Raw genomic sequence first — 24513 nt, 5'->3', positions numbered from 1 at the left:
TGCTTTTGTGTTTGCATTTGTATTCTCACTCCTGTGCCAGCATTACTGAGCTGTGACATTGTTAGAATAAAATAAGTCTGCGCCCAATTAAAGCTCGGTCAGGCAGAGATTGGAAACAGTCCTGGGTTGCGGTAATGCAACTTTGATTCACCAGAGAGCAACACACAGCAACACAGACAGGAAGAGTGCAAATTAATGAAACTTTCTTTTTACTTTTGCTTTCGGAGCCACAGCCCACTTAAAGGCTGATTTCACGTAGTTCTTGTAGCTTGGCCTTCAGTTAGAAGGATGCTTATCTCTAAATCTACACCTACAGCTATGTATGCAGTTAAAAAACAATGCAGCTACAATGCAATTATTGTTGGGCAAAATATTTTGCATTACCCCCGTGTAGCTTAAAAACAAACAAAAAAGACCCTTTACTCAGGGTACTCACAAAGAGTCTTTTTCTGTTACGCAGATGGGATTAAAAAGGGCAGCTATTGGTTTCATGCAGTCAAGTAAACAGCTTAAGTTGAAGTGAAAAATGAAACACCAGACTGCAGATCTGTAACGATAAGCTGCACTGATTGTAAAAACCAGACTGTTGTTGTAAATGTTTGGCAGAGCTGGTGGTCATAGTTCTGCTTTGACCAATTAGAGAAATTGTTGGTACAATATCAAAGCAGCAGCATCCTGCAGGCACAGAGACAAATAATAACTGATGTTAGGAGGAAGTGGACACATATTCTTTGTGCTGGGTAATCATTGTATGCTTTTACACAGGTTCAGGACAGGGGACATCTTCTGTAAATCTGTCTTCAAACATCGGAAAATAAACATAGAACTGGCAATATCAAAATCCATACACGTGGTTCACCAAGCGACCATTCCTTTCTTTTGCATGTGAAAAACACTCGATGGGCTTCTTCATGGCTTTGACACCAATTAAAACACTCACAAAGACTTTATGTGTCTAGCGATGCTTATATTTAATATAAAGCTGTATAATTTCATATACAAGTAATTATGTAAAAATGTTACTAGAACAAGATTAATTTTACTATTTAGTCATCAGTATTTAAAGGGCCAGTTCGCCGATTTTCAACCTCAGTTCCATCATGCTGTTATGGGGAGCTAATGCCAGGGTAGGAATAGTAGGAAAAAAAATGCAATTTCGCTCTGTGGAGGATGCTATCCTTTCTCCTCCTCTGCCAGATGACGCGTTTTACGTATTCTGGCGGAGGCCAGGGAGCATGCTAACCTACACTTCCTCAATCTTCTTCCCACCTCCGATGTCATGTCTCCTTCAGAATCGTCAGGTTTGAAATGTAGACTGCAGACCCGTATATTCTCGTCATATTTTGGATTCTGCTCCGCTCTGAGCCATTGCATGCAGCGATCAATGTTCTTGACTGGTAGTATTTCACTCCAGCATCTCCTGCTGGGCCATTTCTTTCAGAGGGAGGGGCGCAATGCACGCTAGGTGTTGTAGGAATGTAGAAAAAAACCACGATCTGTTTGTACAACCTCCTACACAGCTATGGCGCCAATTTCATATATTATTGCTTCTATCGATTACAGAGAACACCAGCTTTGACTGGCAGAGGCTTTTTCCATGGGCGAATTGCTCCTGTAACTGTCTGCTCGTGGTCATATGTATATTACGTTTCCATCGAGGTTACTTGTTTATAAACCCCTGTTTGGTGTTTTTATATGCTGATAACTTTTTTAGCACAAACTTTAAAATAACAATAATGTAAGACATTCAGCATGAATGTGGGGCTCCAGGTTACAGTTTGTGTTAACATACTCCTTGTTGACTTTCTCAGTTGTCAGTCTCTGCAGCTCTATATGGACTAAGCTTCCTGAGACTCTTAAAGATGTTGCACTTTTATGCCTGACTGCTACAAGGACTTAATTCAATTTTCGTAGCAAACAGAGGAGGTATGTTTATGTGGTCCGTTTCAGAGGCACGATGTAACTATTGTGCATACATCATCATGCCTAATTATGCTATCATGCAGGGTAATTATATCCCGAGTAATTGCCACTTTGTATATAAATGTGCTTCCAGACATTATTTGTAACCTTGTATATGTTCTCACCATAATAGCAAAATATAGAATACAAGGTCACTTCAGGGTGTTGCTGATGTCAGTTCTTTACAACATAATAAGATGCAGTATTTCTGCATTATTCTGCATAAAATAAACTTTCTGCAGAGCAGCTTCAAGGCCTCTTTTGTTTTTCATAAGCAATTTGCCATTTTTTCCTTCTCTGTAAAGACTGCAGAAAATAACAGCAGCAGCCGTCACTGCGACTGCTCCCATTCTTGGCGTGAAACATTTTCACATTCTTTTCTCTAGTTGGGAAATAAATATAAAGACCTTTAATTGTCCGCCACAGATGGTGGTAGTCTGCTGTTTGATGTGACGTGTCGGAACAGCACTTACAAGACTTTGAGTGGATGCTTTTTTTCAAAAAATATGGTACATTCCTGTGAGAAGAAGCTTTTCTTTGTAGCTGTCGAGACTCGATAAGAAACTCTGCAACAACGGAAAGGGTTTCAGAGTTTATTTTTGAGGACAGTTCAGCACTTCAGCAAACAACAGAGGAGCTTTTAGAACAGGAAATTAATTGAAGTATTGTGTATATTGTAGGTGTTCATGTTTTCCAATTCAGTGTGTCACAAATGTTCAACTGAAACTGTAACAAAAGCAATGTCACCACATATTCCCACTCCACCGGTCATTCAGAGCTCGGTAATGGCGCTTAATACTGCTCTTTACAACTGAGTGATGGTATAGATATTAGATTGTGCTCAGTGTATCAAGAAACTAATGATATGATGCCATTTTTAAAGACATTGTTTGTGCAATCTAATTCTTTTCAGGCTGACTACATTTGGAACATTTGACGTTACTGTAAAAATAATGGCTGCGGTTTTTAAAGACTTCTGTTTGTGATTAAAACTTAAAAGATGAAACAAACTGAAGGTATGAGAGATTCCTGTTCTTCTGCTTCCATCTTCGTCCCCATGGTGCGGTCAATATCAAAGGACTGCAGCTGTTCTCTAGTGGAAGTCATGCTGGGAATTATGGCGAGAGTGATACATTAGGTTGTCAATATATCAAGGTGCTGCTGCCCTTTCATGAAAATATCATGCTACAGTGTCCAGTGAGTGACAGTCGGCCTCAGCGTGATGGATGAGATGCAGCTTGAAAGAAACATGGATGGCAGATTCATGTGACCTGAACCGATACAAATAATCAATAACATGTCCAACAAGCAGTGTTGAACAAGCCCTTACACCCAGTGTCGCAGCCACTGAGCTGCAGAATATGCGATTAATTTGTGCAAAGATTAATAATAAATCCTTGTATTCCAGTTAGTTTCTCGCACCACTTGCTGCTTGGGCCCAAATTATTTAAGGATGATAACGAGGACGATGAAAATTATGAAAAATATAATGTTATAAGTACCTCTGTCCAGGGGAGATTTTTGATGGTCTATCATCTCATTTTCTTACTTCACAATCACTAGCTTTAAACAATATGTTTTGTTTGTTGTTCATTCCTTTTAAATTGAAGGGAACATGTTTCTTATGTTGTTCGTAAAAGGTGAAATTCTGTAAGTATTTTGTGGATTTAGTTGTCGTATTTCACTTTTCTCTTAATGCGTCAAGGCCTACTACTTCTGAGAGTTACCTTAATGCACTTTGCAATGCAATGTAAGCGGCTAAAGCCTACAGTTTAGCCTACCATCCCCTCTGTGTTGGCTATTATTTTGATAGAGGCTAGGTGTGTGTAAGGGACATGAGAAAGACACAGAGGGAGCACCTTCCTTGTATAAGGATTTGATTAGCTACTCAACCAATCACTTATGAATCATGATTTATTTGTTTGAGTGTGATGTATTTGCCCTTTAAACAACCAATCACACTGTGTGAGACGGATCAGGTATCAGGGGGAAGATGGTGTCAAATGAGGTTGTTTGACATGTACGGGTCTGGGCGCACTCGGAAAGAGTTTTTTAAAATGGACAAACTTTTCTGTAATTTTTATACCTTTAAGCTTCACTGGATTTTAATTTAATTTTCTATTTATTATAGTAAGTTGCTTAAGAGAAATGACTGGTGATCTGATTCTGCTTCAGTTTGAAGTAACTTTTCTGATGCATCATGCAGACCATCATATGTAGCTTTAGGTCAGCTTGTATGATCCGAATCAAAGACCAGATTGTTACAATGTTGCATTTTGCCTCGAGTTTGGTTTGTTCTCACACGGCAGCTTTTAACCAGCAGACCAAAAGTTTTAAAGCTTGAGGAAACTGCTCTCTGATTGGTCAGAATTTCCACATGGGAAAACTGGGAAACAAAGAGAGAGAGACAGCGCACTCCACAATCGCACTCAACACGATCGCCGACTTTATGTGAGGTCAGTTCCATTCTGCTTCAGTTTGAACACCCCCTTAGTCTCCATTATAGCCCTCACCTCGTCGCTCCCCCACATTTGTCCTCTACTCCTCTTGCTGCCTGGCTGCAATTCTGTCTCTGCAAGTGTCAACATCCGTTAACAGCCCACAATGCACAGTTTTTTGGTTCGCTACCTATATTAGGTCCTACTTTAAGTCTGATTTATGTCTCACCTGAATCAAACAGAGTCCCGTCTTTTCTGGCGCGCCACGGTCCGGTAGTTTGGTTTGCACCAGAGCTCGAATACGTGTTCTCACCTGTCCAAAAGAAACAGACTTTTGGAGTAAAGACCAAAGCTGTCAGGTCTGAAAGCAATCTTAACCTTTGCTCTTTGGTTGCTGTGCGCTCCCCAGCTGATCACATTATATAGCCAGGCCCGATTCATTATATAGGGCTAGAAACCTAAAAGTAATCATGAGGAAACCTTGTTTAAATTCCATAAGAAAGCATAATGCAGTAAATCCGTTTTTAATTGTGTCAACCTTTTACAGGATGTTGTATGCAGCTTATAAAATATGTTCAGAAAATCCATATCATGATTTAACTACTTAATAAAATAAGAAGTCTACAGCACATGCTGGTTGTGCAAATAAATAATCATGTTCTGCTTTAATTCAATACTTCAATAAATCATTGTCTTACAGCTAACAGACCATCCTTTAATATTTACTACTATTTCTTTTCACTACCACAGTTGGCCATTCAGAAAGAAGCAGTATAAAAGTATATTCACACAGCTCACACAGAGGAGGTACTGTGATTCTCATTTTCACTCTCCTCCCTCTCCTGTGCTCCTTTCCTCTTTCCATCTCACCCCCCTCCCTCCCCCCGTACATCCTCGCCGAGCCTCCCCACTGGCACTGCAAATAACCCAAGAAAGGTTAACTGGCACCTGGCTGCAGCCTGTGAGAACACTGGCTTCTTTCTATCCATGCCTGACAGCAGATGAGCTGTTTTAACCCTTCGGCACAGGGCGCATTAAAGAACCGTGTGTGTGTGTGTGTGTGTGTGCTGTTTGTACATTTTCTATACGTGAGGGGTAAAAAGGGAAGCACTCTTCATGCTACATTAGAGGTGTCAGGTTTGAAGTGTGAGGGCTGACTGTCCCTCTTTTCTGCTTGCTGAATCAAGGGAGTTTCAGTGAGCCGGAGATGCTGAGATGTTATGTGTCGACTGTTTGCGGCACAACAGTGAAATTTATTCCCTAGCTTGATATTGAATTCCCTCCGAGCAGCTCTGATTATATATTCTCTGTTATTTGATGGCACTGCAGAGCTGTACAGAAATAAACTTCACATTAGCATCACTGTTGGTGGTGTTCAGACTTGGTCATGCTCTTTCTTTCCCCACAGGACTGTCAACACCGATTATTTCTGTCTCCGTTTTCCTTTCTTGCGCATCCCTCTTACTCATTCCCTCTTTACCTCCTTCCCCTGCAGGTGTGTCATAAGTGTGTCTCTGTCTCTCCGCAGGTGTCATTCTTCCTGTTCATTGTGTTTGTGGTTTACACCATGCTGCCGTTCTCCATGCGGGACGCCATCATCGCCAGCGTCCTGACCTCCGCCTCTCACACAATCGTGTTGAGTGTCTGCCTGTCTACCACAGCTGATCACATGGAGCCAGTAGTGTGGCAGGTAAGCTGATCAAACATAAGCGGTAATTAATGGTAGGTGACACATTTATATGCAGTATAACAGAGAGTATTCACAGACACTCCTCTGTGCTCCTGAACTCATTTACACCTACACAATTGCTTTATTAACTAATGAGTATTAATTAGTGACTTGACAAGTCAGTAGTTGTTGCTGTCACAAGAGGAAACAAGACTAGACTAGGACTAGTGTGGCTGACCGCATCAGGTTAATGTGCGCTTTTGTGGGCAATGTGTTAAAAGGACTGTCCTTATGAGGCGGATGACGACGTGTTTGAAAGCAGGGGTGCGCTGCAGACGTAGGTGAGGACAGCGGACGAGCAGTGGAGGAGCAGCCCTGCCTACTCCCCAAACAAAGTATCCAGAGCCGTATAGACAGAGAGTTGCGTCAGTGGAGGTCCAATATGCTCCATGGTCCGCTATTGCAATGTCGCAACTCTCTCTCTCTACGGCTGTGAAAGTACCGACAGTCAGTCACTCAGTCAGTCACATACAGACCCGTGTGTAGGGCTGACCCCGGCGGTCAGCCAAAAACTTAATTGCAAATACAAAAAGTACAAAAGTACTGAAGGAGAAATGTTTGATAGTTTAATCATTTCGGGATTGTCTTTACTTGCTGAGTGAGACTTCGATGACAAGATCAAAGTTATAATCTCGAAGATTTCAGTTTTGTTCTCTTTGGCGGCTCCTACTCCTACTTCCCAGATATCCAGACAGTGTCACATGTGTGACGTCCACGGTTGGCTCCAGTTGTAACTCTTGATTTTCCTAGCTGTCGTTCGCTTTCCTTTTCACACCGTTTGCCTTCATCTGAGCGTCAAATTTGTTTCCTTTTCTTCGGATTTTCACTCATTTTTGAAGTTGTATCTGTAGTCATTGATCTTTCTTTGTTTGTTCAGCCATAGTAGATTACTGTCAGTCGTGGTCAAAGTTGTGTCTCACTTCCATGAAGAGGCTTTCACTGAACACTGTAGGGGCTCACAGTACCTCAAGCAAGCAAACAAACACTCATGAAGCTGTTTTACTCAGCAAACAGGCCAAACAGGCATCCTTCTGCCAACAACAGAGATACAGGTTTAGTTCTGTCAGCAGTCTTCTGAAACATAACATCAATACTCAGTAAGGAGCTGTGTATGTTTTATTAAGACATAGCCACACTATACGCTACCCTATCCATACTTCATGGACAGTGAAACCACTGTTGTGTTTTTTGTTGTTTTATTATCAGAATGGATTTTTAATGGGATTGTTTTTCCTCTCAAGACATTTAATGCTTTCTGTTCCATTGCCGGTTATTTTCACCGTACACTCTGTATTTTTAGCAAACAAACAAATGTGACCTTTAAACTAAACTAAGTTTGCGTAGCAGGTGAGCGATAGAAATTCAAATGTGTTTTTTTTATACTTTATTAAAAGGTCACCCTCTTTCCTGCAGTATTTCTGTTTCAGGCACACAATGTTCAGGCAGTTGGCATATGCCGGGGAAGAAAAATGAATAACAAAATCAGGAAACTAATTATCTGGCTAATAAAGATTTAATTAATTTGAGCTTATTCAGACTTTTATCCACACGTCAGTGATTTCCAATACACCTACGGCTAATTCCAAGTAATGCATAAAGGAAACAAATTTAATTTAACAAGTCACAAATGCCACGTCTTACTTACTGTACATAATCAGAGATTTAAAAGAACAGGATGCAATTTAACATTTCATAGGCAAAGGATATTTCTAGCATTAAAATTCAAAGAAGTTATTATATTACCATGCCTTCTCCTCAGTAACTTCCGTCTTTTTCTCTTCACTCAGTGACAGACTTGATTGTGGCTATGTAGCAAAGAAATGATCATAATTTGCTCTTTATCTAAAAGGTACAATTGTCTATCTTAGAGATGCAAAGAATCTTAGCATTGTCATTTGTGTTCTTCTCCAAGCATGAGGACAACAATAACTGCTCTTTAAACAATAACCAATTTATACTATATTACAATATTACACAGCTGTGTTAAATACTTAATTCTATATGGTTAATCACGGCATTCCAAGGTCTGTTATTTCTCGATAACAGACCGTTGTTATGAAGAACAGAACGTTGCTAGGGATTCGGCTCTAATCACACAATTCGGAGGACTAACTGTAATCATATCAATCCGCCGAAAGAAGTCCAGTAAATTTGACGTATGTTTGTTTACAGAGGAAAAAAGGAAGAGAGGCAAAACAGTGAAGAGAAAGCAATAAAGGTTAAATGATGCAAAAACTTTAGGCTACGACAGAGATGTCTGCAAAACTGAAGGCGGCACATGAAGTACAGAACACAGTGCGGGATACGGTGGTGTTTAAAGAGGGTGAATGGAAAAGAAAATGTCAACAGACTCTGACAGTGACGAGACAGAAAACCTCAATCCGGTGCTGCGCTGATTCCTGCGGTCCGGTTCAACTTGTGTTACTTTTAGCTAGCTTTGCTCATTTTAAGAAGGCTACTTAGTTAACCATTGCTATGGACAGAGCTCTCACTGTGAGTGTAACAAACGGAAATATAATCCATCCATCCATCCATCCATCCATTATCTTCCGCTTATCCGGGGCCGGGTCGCGGTGGCAGCCTACTCAGCAAGGTGACCCAAGCATCCCTTGAAATATAATCATATTTATATTAATAGAATAATTTCCAAATCAATATTTTCTGTCAAATTATTGATTTTGTAAGTAAATAGCCGTGTCATAAGCGGGATAATGTATAGTGAGCACATCAGGGTGAGACAAGAACTCTCTGCTTCATGTCAGGATCCTGCTCACCCTGCTGAGGTTCCATTAACAATCTGCTCACTATACTTTATCTCTTACTTCAGACATATTGTCCTTTAGCTAACAGGAAAACATCTGCCTCTTTTTAAAAAGTAATCTTTCATAGACTTAGAATATAATCCACATAATAACTGTAAATATAGACGTCTTGTGCGACTACATTGTCTCCCAGTACTCAATGATTCTTGTAACGTTCATGTCTCTCTGTATTCCTGACTCCTGAACCTTCAAAAACATTGTCTGTTGCCTTTTTGAACTCTGCTGTGATGCCTTGTTATTTGGACTCAGCCTACATTTCTTTCATGTCTAACTGTAACATGGCATCTGGGCGGGCTGGGGCTTTATGCTACATGGTCACTATCTGCCAGCTCCTCTTGTACATCAGGTCAGTGTGGCTGTCAGCACAGTTCTAGAGGAAAAGCTGCCAAGAAGGAGGGTCCGTTAAGAGGATCTTCCTTGTAAGATTATCTGAAAGCATCGTTAAAGTGAGACATTAAACAGGATGCTGATAAATATTAATAACTCCCTTTGGCAATTTACTAATTATGCTGTTTCGATCATTAAAATATTTCTCATTGAAAACAAAAACCCAGGATGCATGTTTTGGGAGTTCCCCAGTGAGTAAGGAGTAAGTAAAAAGTAAGATTCATTTATATATGTAATTATATTTTAATTATTATATACCTGAATTATACATACTAACAGCTGGCAGGCTTTTATATACAATAATAAAACATGGCAGCGATTGGATTCAAATTAAGTATCTAACTTCTGTGCTGTTAACATGAGAGAGAGAGACGTGTTGACCAAAAAAAATAGACTAAAACAATGATTGTACAATATAAGAAAAAGTGTGATGAACATGTATGACAGAGCAAGGTACTATATAAGCAGACAAGAAGACAGATTATCTTATTTTTTGCAAAACTATACCAAAAATACTTTGAGAGGGATCTAAGCGCTCTTTGTTTTCTTGTCTAGTCCTCCTAAATAAATTATAGCTTGTGTACAAACAATGGTTTGAAGTCTGAAAGATGATCAAGGATACAAAAGACAAAAAACACTGAACAATCAGGCTGATAAAACGGTGTGCTGTCTTTTAACTGCACCAGTTTGTGTCTTTAGTGCCTTCTTTTTTTAAACTGTGAGAAACTGTGACCAATGCATTTAAGGTGGGAAATTATGCTAATTTCAAGCTTCATATTTCACTCTGTGGTACCTGTGGAGTAGCTTAGCATAATTTACAGTAAAAAAAAAAAAATCTTTTTCTCACACTGGTGCAAGCCCACTTTCTTCTGATTGGCCAGCTCTCCGAAGCCTGCTGAGGCTGCACTTTGTGACATCACAAAGTGCAGCATGTAGAAAAAACTGTGCCTGCAGACTGAGCTGAGAAGCCTGGGGATTACTCCCAACATACTTTTACCTGCAGATTTGAAACTTCACCCACATTTAGTCTGGACATCCAACATTGTAACATTACTGTCTATATCTTAAAATGTGAAATAGCATAATACCCCCTCTTTAAGAGGGCTTTCCAAATATTTTCTATCTATGTCTATGTGTAAAGATACAACGACGTTTTAGGAATGAGACAGATTGCTGCTCAATCGGCAGTCAAGATGGCATGCAGGGCTGGATGTGACATTGCCAAGGAGTGAAATGCCCACTAGTAAACACAGACTGGGCCAAATCCTGGCTGCTCCATGTGTCATTATGAGTATTTTATTTGTTTTCTATGTAGGAGATGTTGTTTATCACTTAGTTGACTGTTCTTGAGGCCCAGTCTAAGTAAGTGTAAGTAATGCTCTATGTAGACTTTCCAGATGGTTGTAATTTGCTAACTTGGTCAAAGAGAAAAGAGGATATTGGAGGATTTTATAGCCTGATGCCTACTTTAACACCTGTAGTGAGTTGCTGGCTCTCATTACAAAATGACATTTGCCCACAGCTGCTGGGAGGATCAAATAAAAGGCATTCAAAGGTTCCTGGTAGATTTAAGAAGATATGCCCAAACATTTTTATATCACCAGATTAATTTACATCCCTGCATTGCTAAAACAGCCAACCTAACCTATAACATCTTTCACTGGTATCTTTAAACCATATTGCAACCTGCAAGTACATCTATTGCTGATTGCCCAGATTGAAATATTAGCTTTTTCCAAAACTTAATAATAGCCCACAGCCTACCTCCCTTGGTTTCTGAGACATAAACACATCAATACCTCACAAAGAGATCACAAGTAACTGCTTATGCACGAGGTCTTCTAAGTAATCTAATCTTTTTCTTTGAGATTAGGAGTTGTATTTCCACTCTGGTGTAGGCATAATTTGATCACAAGCCATTTTCTGTGTGTTGTCATGGAGCCAGGGAAGGATAAATATATTTTATTTCACTGTATATGCTGCTTTAAGAGAGTAAGTGACTGATTGAGATACAAAAATACATAGACACATGCAGGCCATCCATATAGGCCTCTTTCCACAAGGAAAAATGTGGTTTCATTACAAATGCTTGGCATTTTTAGCATGCACTGTAAAGCACAGCACGTACATTATGTGTATTTTCCGCTAGATGTGTTGTGCAAGATAACAATATATACTGTAAAACAATATAAATGTGTCTTACCATCTCTACTGTACTTGCAATCCCTTTAAAGTCAGTTGTTGTATTCAGCCATTGAAGGCAATTTTTAAAAACAATGAGCAGCTTTTCTTTATGCCATTATAGATGTCTTGCACTAATGTGCTGAAGTAAGTTGTGAGTTATTTCAATAGCTGGATAAACCATAAACATAATTTCAGTTTGTTATATTATTCTTTAGAATAAGAAAACGTGTGTTTCAGGCGCAGAGTGTGCATGCATGTATTTTCCTCCTCTGTGTTTCTCTGGTGATACGCCAGTGATGTCCAACCTTTTGTGTCGTGACAAGCTTAAGCTTGCATCCGCCTTTTAAATAAGGGCAGTGACGTTGGGTGGCAGGATGCTCCAAGGCTGTCAGAGTGGTTACTGGACTTCAGCTGTAAAAAAAAAAACCCTCCATGTTTTGATGTAGCGTTGGCGAGGCTGATGGATTCAAAACACTCCAACATATTGTTCAATCAGATGGTAAATTACTCAATCGCATTTTAACTTTTCTGGCGTTCTTGAATAATTTTCTCTGGTTGGACAGAAATGGAAGCTTTCTTATTCTTGGTGCTGTAATTTGTCCAGTGACCAATAAGTACATTGATTCAGCTTTTAGTATAACCTCACATAAAGGCAGAGATTTACAGTGGGGTTCTGATTTGTTCCCCTCCCTCATGGTTTTGGGTGTTGGGAGAAACTGTATCTAAATAATTGAACCCTGAAAATGTCAGATATAATGAGAAATGTCTTTCCAATGTTCCCAGAGCCAAAGCCGCCTTTTAAAATGCCCAATCTGTCTGACCAGCAACTCCCACTGGTAAATCCTTACATTTGAGTCACTGACCTACACTCAAACTTGAATGGTGGATGAAATGTCTCTCTGAATGAGTTTCTCATTAGGTGCTTACAGAGTAGGGGATGTAAAGGTCACTGGTCCAGATACTGCAATATGTTGGGAAGCATTTGGTGAAGAAGGTTATAGAAAAATGTTTTCCTCAAACTTCTGTGGTTTAGAGGCATTAACATTTTAAACTGAAGTATTGTTCTTTAGGTGAATTTACACAACATTTTAGCAGCTAATTCCTCCCCTAGCATTTTACAGCTCAAGACTTTGTTTGTCCTCGGCAGGTTTTATCTTTAACAGTACCATAGGTAACAAAAGCTTTTGTCTTTATCTGCTTGGCTAAAAATATAAGCTAAATACCCCCCTTGTGGAAATTTCCTTGCAGAGAGTTGGATATGAAAATAGCCTGGATGCCTCACAGGGATAACAAGACTCTGGGAAGTAACTGTGCTTGGCCAAGAAACAGTTTGACACATAAACCTGCTGGCAAATACCACAACATATTGTGAGGCGTTAATTGGATTAAACAGTGACACATAACATGTACATTAGTAAGATTTAGAGCACCTGTTGGGCAATTTTTTAGTTTGTACAGAGCCAGGCTAGCTGTTAGCCCGTTTCCTGTCGTTAAGCTAACATTAGCTATCTGACTGCTAGCTATAGCTACATGTATAAACAACAATCTCATCCTATTCTTGGCAAGAAAGTGAGTAAATGTCAAACACACAAGCAAACACACTGAAACATATGCTCACATTTAATATGTAATAATAATTTATCTATTTCACACTCGCTTTTTATGTAACAAAAACCCACAAGTCTACCCAATGAGAGATTTGTAAATGTCAGCTAATAAATGTCCACACCCTTATTCAGTAATCCAGTGAGTGTTCATACAAACTGCCGGGAGGTTTTAAGTGAGAAGGAACCATGCTGACATCTCCGCTTTGTCTAGTCCATTAAACTTCACAGTGCTGGCTCATTGGAGTCTCAATGAAGCAGCTCATTTATTGAAGAGGTTAGAGCTTTCTGTGGGATCTATTAAACATTTTGAAATATTTAATAGAGATGCGCAAAATATTTAAACAATATTTCTTAATATTTGAACACAGCTTTACTTAAAGCTTGTTTTATGAAGGTTTTTTATTTCCAAGTCAATTTTTTTCTTACAAATTAAATTCATTAGCTTCAAAGCAATACAGTAAGATAAATGTAAGAGGCTTGCTTATTATTTATTATATGTGATAATAATATATATATATATATATATATATATATGTATATCTATCTTGTCAAAACCTCTCCTTTTAGACGATGAGCAATTATTTAATTGCTCTAATTTGTATTCCTTGTTATTAATTGAGTGTTAAATTATCAATAATTCATCACAGCACTCGCACTACTTAAACTTTATCTGTTTTTTCCACATAGGCTTTCAGTGGTAGCAGCTGTTGAATATTGCATGTGTTTGAGGGGAAGTAGGGCATCGTTTGAATCCAAATGAAGGCTTTTACCTTTGCTGACTTTGTGTTAAACTTTGTTTTGTTTCTCATTTCTCCTTTTAATCTATAAAGTTTTGAGTGGAGCGACTACATGATCTCTCTCAATTATAGTTTTATTTTGACATATTGTAGTCTCTTTAAATAAGAAGGTGTAATTGTACAAAGCAACGGTATTAGAGCTCATTTCTGTTACAAAAATAATGAAAGCACATCTCCTGGGTATCTTTTTCCAACAGGTCATTAAAACAAGACTCACCTCCACACTGATCTTAGATAGCTGTCTTCTTCCACCCACAGCAGTATAATAACAGCCATAATAGCCCGCATAGGGCTTAGCTCTCTGATTTAGATAATCCCAGAATTCACCAGCGAGGCTCGGAGCCCTTTAGAGGGCATCCTCACCTAACCCCCACTGTTATCTGTAATTGGGCAGCAGCGAGGTATAGATGATTCGCACAGCCAGCCGATCCGCACAGCTGACCTTTGAGATGGCCTGGATCGCTGTCAGTGTCTTGTCTAACAGATGTCATCTAACAGAGAGGCATCAGGTGAACGGACTGTAATCTGTCAGGCAGATAAACCTAACTTTATACATAAAAGCAACTGTTTAAAAGTTTTCTTCGTCGGATTTGATAACCAACATATTTAAGTAACTTTGCATGCTTCTTACCGTGTTGGAAAAATGATGAGACCCACATTTTTGCTGCTTAAAAAAAAGAAATTCAAGCACAGAAATTCAAACAAATAAGTACATCACGTAAGGGAAATTTTCTGTCCTTATGAAGAATCAAATCAAACATTTAGTATTCAATCTACAGAGGGCAAGACTCCTTTTTTTGCCTCTGCTTCCACCAGCCACAAAGAAGTAGTAATTAACATTTAAAGGAGGTTTTGAGGACTAGAAAATTGCAAACTTCAAGCTGATGTTTTCGGTAGTCTAGTGAAACAAACGCTTAAATCAGAGACTTAGAAAGAGAATGAATAGCTAGCTGAATGGCTTTTCAATTAGCTAGATACGAGGATGCTTCAGAGTTATTTAAAGTGAGATTATAAAATATTGCATACAATATATGAGCTGTTGAAAACCCATTTTATAAAGCAGCTTACAAAGGCGGCAGTAAATCTTGTGCTTGCTTTCAGTCATTCATGAACTTCTCTGACCTTTGTGCTACAGAATAGTGTTCAGAGCAGAGGGTTCAGACTGCTTTGTCAGACTTTCTATGCAAAATACACAGCCAGGATGCAAGCCAGGCTTGGACATGTGGTGCTTTTTATTTTAGAAAGAAATGTGTTGAAAATGAAAGGAGAGAATACGGTTGGTGGACGGGAATAAGGACATATGTTCTCAATAGACATGAATAGATGTGAACATACTGTAAATCCAGCCAGCAGACCTCACTCATGCACACGGCCTTTGCGTTAGTCAAAAATAAAGGCGAGGAATCTACGTTGCCTGTATATTCAGTGTTTAACACATTGATATGATTTACATTTAGAACAGCGGGTATATCAGAACATACAAATATTATTTTGTTTTTTATTAGGAAACTGTATGCATCTGAACCAGAGCCGTCACATGGGCTGTGAGAAGTCTGCAACCGCACAGGGCCTTGTGCCTCTTGTCAGTACCCCATCCGTCCCAGCTGCCCGATCCGTTCTGCGCATGCACATACTTATTCCTGCCCGACTTGAACCTCATGTGTGAACGTTTGACGGCAGCAAGTCTTTTTTAAAAAAAACTTTATTAACAACACAATATTAGACAAATACAATACACTTCAATACAAATAACAGTATGTGGCCGTTATTAGCCAACATAAAAGCACCGACTGTATCATACATACTAATTAGCTAATTTGGTAAAACTAGCTTATTTGACAGCCAACCCAATGACACAACCCTCTAATCTAATGTTACACGCCAATTCGACCGCCAACACACGAACACAACTCTCTCAAGTCGAGCGATGCATGCGTGGAACACATCGGGCAGTGTCGTAAAACAGGTTCAATTCTGCGCATGCACTGACTTTTGCGCAGAACGGATCGGGCAGCCGGGACGGATGGGGTACTGACACCTCTAAAGGTGGTGATACACGTATCAACTTTTACATCAACAGACAACGTCAATGTTCAATGTTGACTGTACACTTTTATATTGAAAAAGGTCAATAGATTTCGTAAACATGAGTCGGGTGCTGAGAAAAGGAAAAGAATTCAAAAGAATGAAGAAGGAGGAAGAAGTTACTGAGAGGATCACTGGATACATTTGTCAACACTTGTGTGGTGGCTTAGGAGGTGTGCGAAGCTAGCGGGTGTGATGTGACCATGATTGTCAATGAGCAGGGCCTTGCATGTCAAGTTTGCACAGGGCCTCGTTCCCCCCCCCTTGCGACAGCACTGAGCTGAGCTCTTAATTATTAGGTAATCATTGGTTGGTGCTAGTGCTAACATTTCATTAGCATTAACCAAGAAAGCGGCCTTTGAATCGCTGCAGCAGCAATAGAGCTAGCTATATTATAGGAAGACTGACCAGATGTAGCAAACGCATAGTACAACAACTGCACACCTCATTCACTGGGTCAGTTTTTAAGGGACTAGTGCTTAAGAAAATGAGTGTGTTCCTGCAGATTTTTAAAAAAGTCTTACACATATTACAGACCAGGGCAGTTTTGTCTTTTTTACTGAGACATAATGTTTTAGTCTTTGCACAAAGGTCACAGACTTATTTTCCTGGTGCTGAAATGTAAATCTTTTGGACACATTTACATCAGAGAAGAGAGCAAATTGCCAATGGTCATTGTGATAATAAGGTCACCATTATGCTTGGGAGAAAGACTGAGACTGCAAGTAGAAGCTATATTTATGAGGAAGAGAGGAGGCAGGAAAATAAAAGTGAATGGAAAGGGACTGTGTGTGACAAAGTGTGAAGGAGAGGGAGAAAATATTCTTTTTTTAAATTGAGACAGGGGACCATTAAATTGTCCATTTGCTTTAAATTGCAAAATATTGAGCTCAAGGTTCGTAGTGCTCCTGGGGTTTTATACTTTCACCTGTCTTCACTGGGCCACATCCCATCATAATAGCTCCTCTAATGGAGCTTCCTGCATAGTGCTGCTATGAGGGATGCATGAAATGTGAATGAAAAAAAGCACTGATTTAAAATGAGAATAAACCAAATAGACTGAACCTATTACAGATCCCAATTTGGACCCTGCGCGTGCGGTGAAGAACTGTGGTTAGAGTTAGCATTTATGCTGTCGTTTAACACAACAGTTTGTTGTTTTGTATTATCTGCTGTTATAGAGGGACATTGACTGCATAAAGGAGACAATGTACACGATGTGCTGCACATGCAGGGTCGGTACAATTGCTGTTATCTTTATGATTGGACGTCGGCTTCCCCGTTTATCTATTCCACATAACCAGTCAATACAATACAGAAGACCTGGTTTGTAAGCCTTGCATGTGCCATGAATAGATTGATTATTCTTTTATCTGTTGAACAAAGATTGTGTGTCTCTAGAACCTGATGATGTGAAAACTAGACTGGAAATATACAGCAATGCCTGTGGGCCCATGAGGCTGTAATGCTATGTCCACATCAGAAACATCTAATGGTTTATGTTGTTAAAACTAATGGGGTATAAAATGTTTAGTTAGGCTGGAGGGTACTGCAGAGTAAATATAAAGTAAGCAAAATCCATATATTAAGTGATCTAAGTGTAGTTTTACTTTGTCAGAGCTGGCTGCCATGTGTCCAAAACAGGGTGCACAAACATTTAGGATTAATTACCTGATGAAATGTAGTTCTTTGTGTAATTTGTGTTACAATATCAATTTTAATGTGTTAAAATATCAAAAGCAATAACAAATCAGGAGTATCACTATCCTGTTTATGGACATCGCCCCAATTTATGGCTTTTAGCAATCAGAGAGGCCAATGTGGTTATAGAGTTATTTAAGGTTTTTTCTCAACTCATGCCCAAACTTGAAAATTGGCCTGTTTCACTGTAAAAGGACGAACGGGACATCTCACTGTTCTTTCTTTTAGTTTAGTTTTTACATTTGTTTGATGTTTTTCAGAGTTTTTTAGAGTTTGTTAGGTGGATAACTTTTAAAGAAACTCAAGAAAATTCACAAAATAACATTATTATAAAATCAATTACACTAATTATGCAAATTAAACATACATTTCTACTCATGTCAATGAAATAATTACAATGTTTTTATTTAATTATGTTGACAACTTAAATTAAACTTCCTGCTTCAGTATATTATTTTTGTATTAATCCTAAGCAAGGTAAATTAAATTACATCAGAGCTTCAACACGCATCAATTAAGCAAAACGGACTGACGTGATGCATGATAACGCTACATTTAAACATCATGAAATGTAACATTTACTACAATAAATGGCATGTCAACATAAGCAACAAACTTTTCTGAGAAACAATATTTGTCCACGTCAATAACTGTCCATACCAGTAGCGTCTTTAGGTGTAGCGGTGAGTCGTATCGTCTTTCTTCTCCGCGTCTGTTTCACTGTCTGTGTGCCGACACGCCGAGAGTCTGTGCAGGTGTTATGACTACAGATGATTAGCCGCGATGAAACTAAAAATGAAACACTGTTTGACTTTGTTATAGTTGGGAGATAAGCGTAATCTGGCCATCCAGTGGAGGACTTATATGAAGTTCAGATTTTAAGCTGTACATATTATTTGCTTAGCTGATTTTGGATGTATTAACAAAGGTGTTGAACAGTTTCTTGGGAAATATGGCTACTTCCTGTAAAACTTATTTGAGTAAGATTTAGTGATTTGTGTGTATGATTAGTTGGGTTTCTTTCTGCGCCTTGATTCAAGTGTGGTTTATATGTTTTAATTCAAAAATGAACTTTAAAAATAGTCTTATAGAAAAAGAAAAACTACTCAACACAAACTAAATAAATATAATAATTTTAAATTCAGTGGTCCATACACTGGTGTGACTATGATTAACATCAGCTTCATCACTGAAGCCATGCCACAGTCAAATAGAGCCTGTAGTGGGATGTAGCCTTTGTCGTAATTACACTAATTAAGGAACAGACAGGCCTCCTTGTTTGCGATGAACTTGTACTCAAGGGAAAATCTATAAAAGGGAGGTGCAGATACACCATGAACTACTTGGTTTATTTACCCTGACTTTCTTGCCGTTTTCTTACATTTCTTCAGCAGGGTAGAGGGATGGTTGATCAAGCCAAAACAAAGCTGATAGAGGGAATTCATGATGCTATTTTTAGTCAGTAAACAGCAGAGCAGGGACAGTATAGACCTCACACCCATCCTGTTCCCTTGTATTTCCACGCTAATTTATTTCTGAGACCATCTGCTTGTGAAAACTGTTTCCTTTTAACTTTCTAATTCACAAGAAAATGAATTGAGCTTGGTTTTGTGTGAATGGTACATTGCCTCTCAAGTGCTATCCGCTTAATCTGGGCGTCACTGCAGGAACTCAATTGCCAGGACCAAGCACCTTTTTAGCTAAACCTTTTTGACTTGTATATGATCTCAATCCTTGATTGTATTGACTTGGAATGTTCATGTACAGCACTTTGTGACTTTTGTCTGTGAAAAGCGCCATATAGATACAGTTCACTCACTGACTTAATCGGTTCTGTAGTTTCTGCAGTTGTCTTTGAACTGTGGCTTTTCTGCCCACTTAATTTGTGTATAATAAAAAACCATACCAACAGATAGTTATGTTCAATGTCTGCACTTTTAAATGCCAGATTACTCGCGATCCATTAAAGACCAGCTCCAGTCATGTTTTAAGACATAAAATGCTCTGCTTGAAATAATAAATTGTGTCTGATGTGTTTTTTCTTCAACATATGTTTAATTACCTTGTAAAAATCCTCCCAAGGCATCTCCTCCTCCTTCATTAAAAATTCCTGACTCTGCATAGTCCCCACCCACAATGCAAATTTCCCACCGCCACTGTTGCAAAAACAGAACCCGTCTCACCCTGCCATCGTTTAATGGCAAGTTGTTGAAACTTAGCTAGCTTGAAATGTAGTAATTCGTCGTAATAACGTTAACGTTAGTACTCGAGTCAGTAGTGAGTTTGCAAAAATTACGATGACGGTTACAGCTGGGTCGCACATCGCCTAAGTGGTTGCCATAGGTTACACATAATGATATGCATAGTGTCACCCCGTCCATTAACGGGATTGGCTCCTCACCGTTTGTGACGTCTTAAACCTGCCAATCTGAAAACGTGTTGTTCAGCCTGTCCTTGGTACACTCCAGTTTAAAAGCAGACAGGCCCAGCCAGACTGCTTATGTTGTCCCTGATATGTCTTGAAAAACGCCACATGGAGATGTTTACAAGGTTAAACACTTGATCTTCAATGGAGGGGGTCTTTAATATATATTAAGAATTTGAGTTTTGTTTGATTTTTACCTTATATCCTCTTTTCTGCCTTCTTCCTTTACAGATTTTGGCCAATATCATCATTTTCATGTGTGGCAACATGGCGGGGGCGTACCACAAGCACCTCATGGAGTTGGCACTAAAGCAGACTTATCAGGACACCTGCAACTGCATCAAGTCCCCAATTAAACTGGAGTTTGAGAAGAGACAACAGGTAAAGTAGTAAATAAGTCTAACGACTACTGAGACAGTGGAAGTAAGGCAGACAGGGAGTGATTTAGTACATGTTGATGATGATGATGATGATGATGATAGTGTTGATTATGGTAATGATGGGGAGTTAAAATGTTTACAAATGAGGATTGCATTATGCAAGATGGATTAGGAAAGTGTGGCAGGAATGATGATGATGATTACGACAAGTAAATAAACAAGAATAATAGCACACAAAGGACTGGAAGATATTTAATCCAGAGCAAACATTATGTTGATCAAATAGTTTAGTTTGTTTATTGTAGGCATTTGTCATCTGCACCCTGCTGAAATCGTGTTACACATTTCCTCTGCAGCCTTACATTTGTGAGTCGTGGAATCTATTGGCCTCTGCACCGGGCTGTCAGTGGTTGATTTGGGAAGGGAAGGAGTCCACAGAGTATTTGCGTCAGGAGTTTTGTTTTACAGAATGTGGTAATTGTTAATGACCTCAGTTAGTGTGATGAGTCCCCGGAGCGTACTGCATGTGCTAAATCTGCTGTAGTTACAGCTCTTTAGTATCCTGTGACTGCTGGCTGAAATCTGTGCAGTCGATTAACAAGATATAACAACGTTTACAGCAGCTGTCATTAAGTTTACAGTGAGTCTTTGGAGTGTTGAAGCTGCAGAGGCCCCATGTACATCCATCCAGGGTACTTTTTATATGTATTATATAAATATCTGTTAAGTCACTATCTGTCACGGAATGAGGTAACAAAATGGTGATTGAGCCTATGGCCCACTGATGAAAGCCTTTGCACAATATCACAGTCTGGTGCGACATTTGCTGAAAAAAATCACAAGCGGCGGCCAGTTAGTGACGCGTTTTACATCACCAGCAGTGGTTGGTCTGCCAGAGAGGGTAGGCGGAGCTAAGCGGCTGCTTTTCCGGTCTCTGCAAGTGTTGCGAGTAAACAGTAATCTACTATGGCTGAACAAACAAAGAAAAGATGGATGACTACAGATACAACTTCAAAAATAAGTGAAAATTCAAAGAAACAGTAACAAATTTGACGCTCAGATGAAGGCAAACAGTCCGAAAGGAAAGCGACCATCAGCGAGGAAAATTAAGAGTTACAACCGAGCCAACCATGGACGTCACACATGCAACACTGTCTGGATATCTGGGAAGAGTGCTCCCGCAATTACCGCTTATCGCCAGAGGTGTCGCCAAAGAGAACGAAACTGAGATCACTTTAAGAGATTCATCCTTTACAACATTTTAAGAATAACATTGTTTTGCGTATGGGGAGCCAAAAGCGTTTGTTGAATGTGCTATTGATCTATCAGTTGGATTCCTTTTTTAGTAGAGTAATTTGCCCCTCATGTGCAGCTGTGAAGCTAGCGTGGATTTGTGCAATTAATTCAGGTGACATTGGTGCTGCTACATATGAGAAATGTGGCTTCCTACGTGAAATCAGCAAGGTGCTTATTAAAGTTTACCGATGTGCTACCATGGACTATGGATAGCTTTTTAATGCAGCAGCTTTCAATGTGAGCTTGTGGCTAGTTATCCAGTCACATGAGAGTGAAACCAGCTGTTGTTATGAATGCTCAGGCTTGGGGTGGGGCTGGTTATCCCTACGGGGAATCCAGCTTGTGTTGTTAGAACTGTCATGAGTGGAGCTGAAACGCCTCGGGTGGAGCGTTTCGCAGCAGCCCCGGAGTGCCGCTGCTGCCTGCGACAGATGGCGATAACTGTGCAGAGATACATTTCTCCCAGGCACTCATAATATATGCTGTTTGCTGCATGCTTTTATCCAAAGTGCATGGCGCTACAGCGAGTGCATACATTTTCGGTTCGAATGGTCCGAGGGGGACTATGTGAATTCATCATAAACCCAAAGGCCTGGCAGTGCTAGCACCCTCCACAGACCTCTCCTTTTATGTAAAACTCTCTGAGCCCCAGCAGCATCGCAGGTGCATGATCAATGGTGCAAAAACCTTGTCAAGTTCGGGGTGACATTGGCTTAATTAAGTGTTTTCTCCATTCCTGAACTTCTCCTAACCCTGAGAGGAGTGCTATTTGCTAATTACCGAGCAGGTCGGCTGTGAATACCTACAGCAGCCTCGGAGAAAAACAGAGAGAAAGTTTGGCGACTCTAAAGAAAAGTTGTGAGGTGAGCGGTGGCTGAGTCTGTCTTCTGCTGGCTGGCAATGAAATAATGAGCCGTTTAATACTTTTATTTCGAGTTACAGGAAGTCAGCGTGACACCAAGTAGTGCCCAATTAACATTGACTTAGTTCTTGAAGCTTTCATCGAGGTTGACGACATAATGATGACAGTTTTTTGTCTCCTCCTGTCATCAAAGGATGGTACTTCAAAATCTTATTTGGAATTAAATCAAAAAATGTCAGTTCACTTGAAAATGAAAACTTTTTAGTGACAAGGACGCAGCTCTTGAACTTTAACACATAGTCTCCAAACAAAGGATATATATATAGCTTTGTTTGTTTTTTGCATTTGCATTACTTCGTATCACACTTGATGTAAAGAACCTCTGAGAGAACTAACTAACTAACTGTTGGACTTCTGTTTGCATGCTTCAGATATGACATCTTTTATGACTGATCTTCATTGTTTTAAAATGTAATTTAAAGTTTAATCGTCTTGATTTGTCTGACCATGCACTATCTTATCTGTCTTTGTGTTTCTGCCATCAGGAGCGTCTCCTGCTGTCTCTGCTGCCAGCTCACATAGCCCGGGTGATGAAAGCTGAGATCATCCAGAGACTGAAGGGCCCAAACTTCGGCCAGATTGAGAACACAAACAACTTTCACAACCTCTATGTCCAGAGACACACTAATGTCAGGCACGTTTTATTTATTTGTGTTAACACTTTTATGAACAAGCAGTGCTGTATTGTGCTTACAAGCCATAATTTAGATACTTTATATGGATTTAAAGCAGCTTAAATGTATATACAGCGGGTAAAATAAGTATTGAACACATCAACATTTTTCTCAGTAAATATATTTCTAATGGGGCTATTGTAATGAAAATTTCACCAAATGTCAGAAACAACCCATGCAATCCACACATACAAAGAAATCAAACCATAGATGTCCATAAATTAAGTTGTGTGTAATAATTTGAAATGACACAGGGAAAAAGTATTAAACACATGAAGAAAGGGAGGTGCAAAAAGGCATGAGAAGCCAAGACACCAGCTTAAATCTATTAGTAATTAGACAGCATCCTGCCCCTTGTCAGTGCAAATTAATATCAGCTGCTTCAGTCCCACCTGATGGCCTATAAAAAGGTGTCTCATTACCAAGGTGTCACACAAGAAACATCTCAAGATGGGTAAAAGCAAAGAGCTCTCTCAAGACCTTCGCAACCTTATTGTTGCAAAACATACTGATGGCATTGGTAACAGAAGGATTTCTTAACTCCTGAATGTTCCGCTGAGCACTGTTGGAGCCATAACCCGGAAGTGGAAAGAACATCATTTCACCATAAACCGGCCACGACCAGGTGCTCCTCGCAAGATTTCTGACAGAGGAGTGAAAAGAATTATCAGAAGAGCTGTCCAAGAGCCAAGGACCACTTGTGTGAGTGCTTCAGAAAGACCTGGAATTAGCAGGTACAATTGTTTCAAAGGAAACAATAAGTAATGCACTCAACTGCCATGGCCTGTATCCACACTCACCACGCAAGACTCCATTGCTGAAGAAAAAGCATGTTGAAGCTCGTTTAAAGTTTGCTGCACAACATTTGGACAAGCCTGTGAAATACTGGGAGAATATAGTCTGGTCAGATGAGACCAAAATTGAACTCTTTGGATGTCATAATACTCACCATGTTTGGAGGACAAATGGCACTGCACATCACCCCAAAAACACCATACCAACAGTGAAGTTTGGAGGTGGGAACATCATGGCGTGGGGCTGTTTCTCAGCACACGGTACCGGCATACTTCATATAATTGAAGGACGGATGAATGGAAAAATGTA

At 39.6% G+C, this 24513-nt stretch overlaps 1 protein-coding gene across 1 annotated transcript in view; it reads left to right on the top strand.

Moving 5' to 3' along the window:
* adcy2a (adenylate cyclase 2a) overlaps positions 1-24513 on the top strand; it is a 69331-nt gene that overhangs the window by 17357 nt on the left and 27461 nt on the right. Inside the window, exons 3-5 of the mRNA XM_069655596.1 lie at positions 5929-6090; positions 20369-20518; positions 23221-23369. Of these exons, the coding sequence (XP_069511697.1) occupies positions 5929-6090; positions 20369-20518; positions 23221-23369 (461 nt within the window). The remainder of the gene's footprint in view (positions 1-5928; positions 6091-20368; positions 20519-23220; positions 23370-24513) is intronic.

This window comes from Semicossyphus pulcher, unplaced genomic scaffold (assembly GCF_022749685.1).
Source record: "Semicossyphus pulcher isolate SPU_LCO1_2020_fin unplaced genomic scaffold, fSemPul1.0.p SCAF_9, whole genome shotgun sequence".
NCBI classification, from domain to species: domain Eukaryota; kingdom Metazoa; phylum Chordata; class Actinopteri; order Labriformes; family Labridae; genus Semicossyphus; species Semicossyphus pulcher.
The sequence above is the reverse complement of the archived record's forward strand: the minus strand, read 5'-3'. Positions and strand labels throughout refer to the sequence as shown.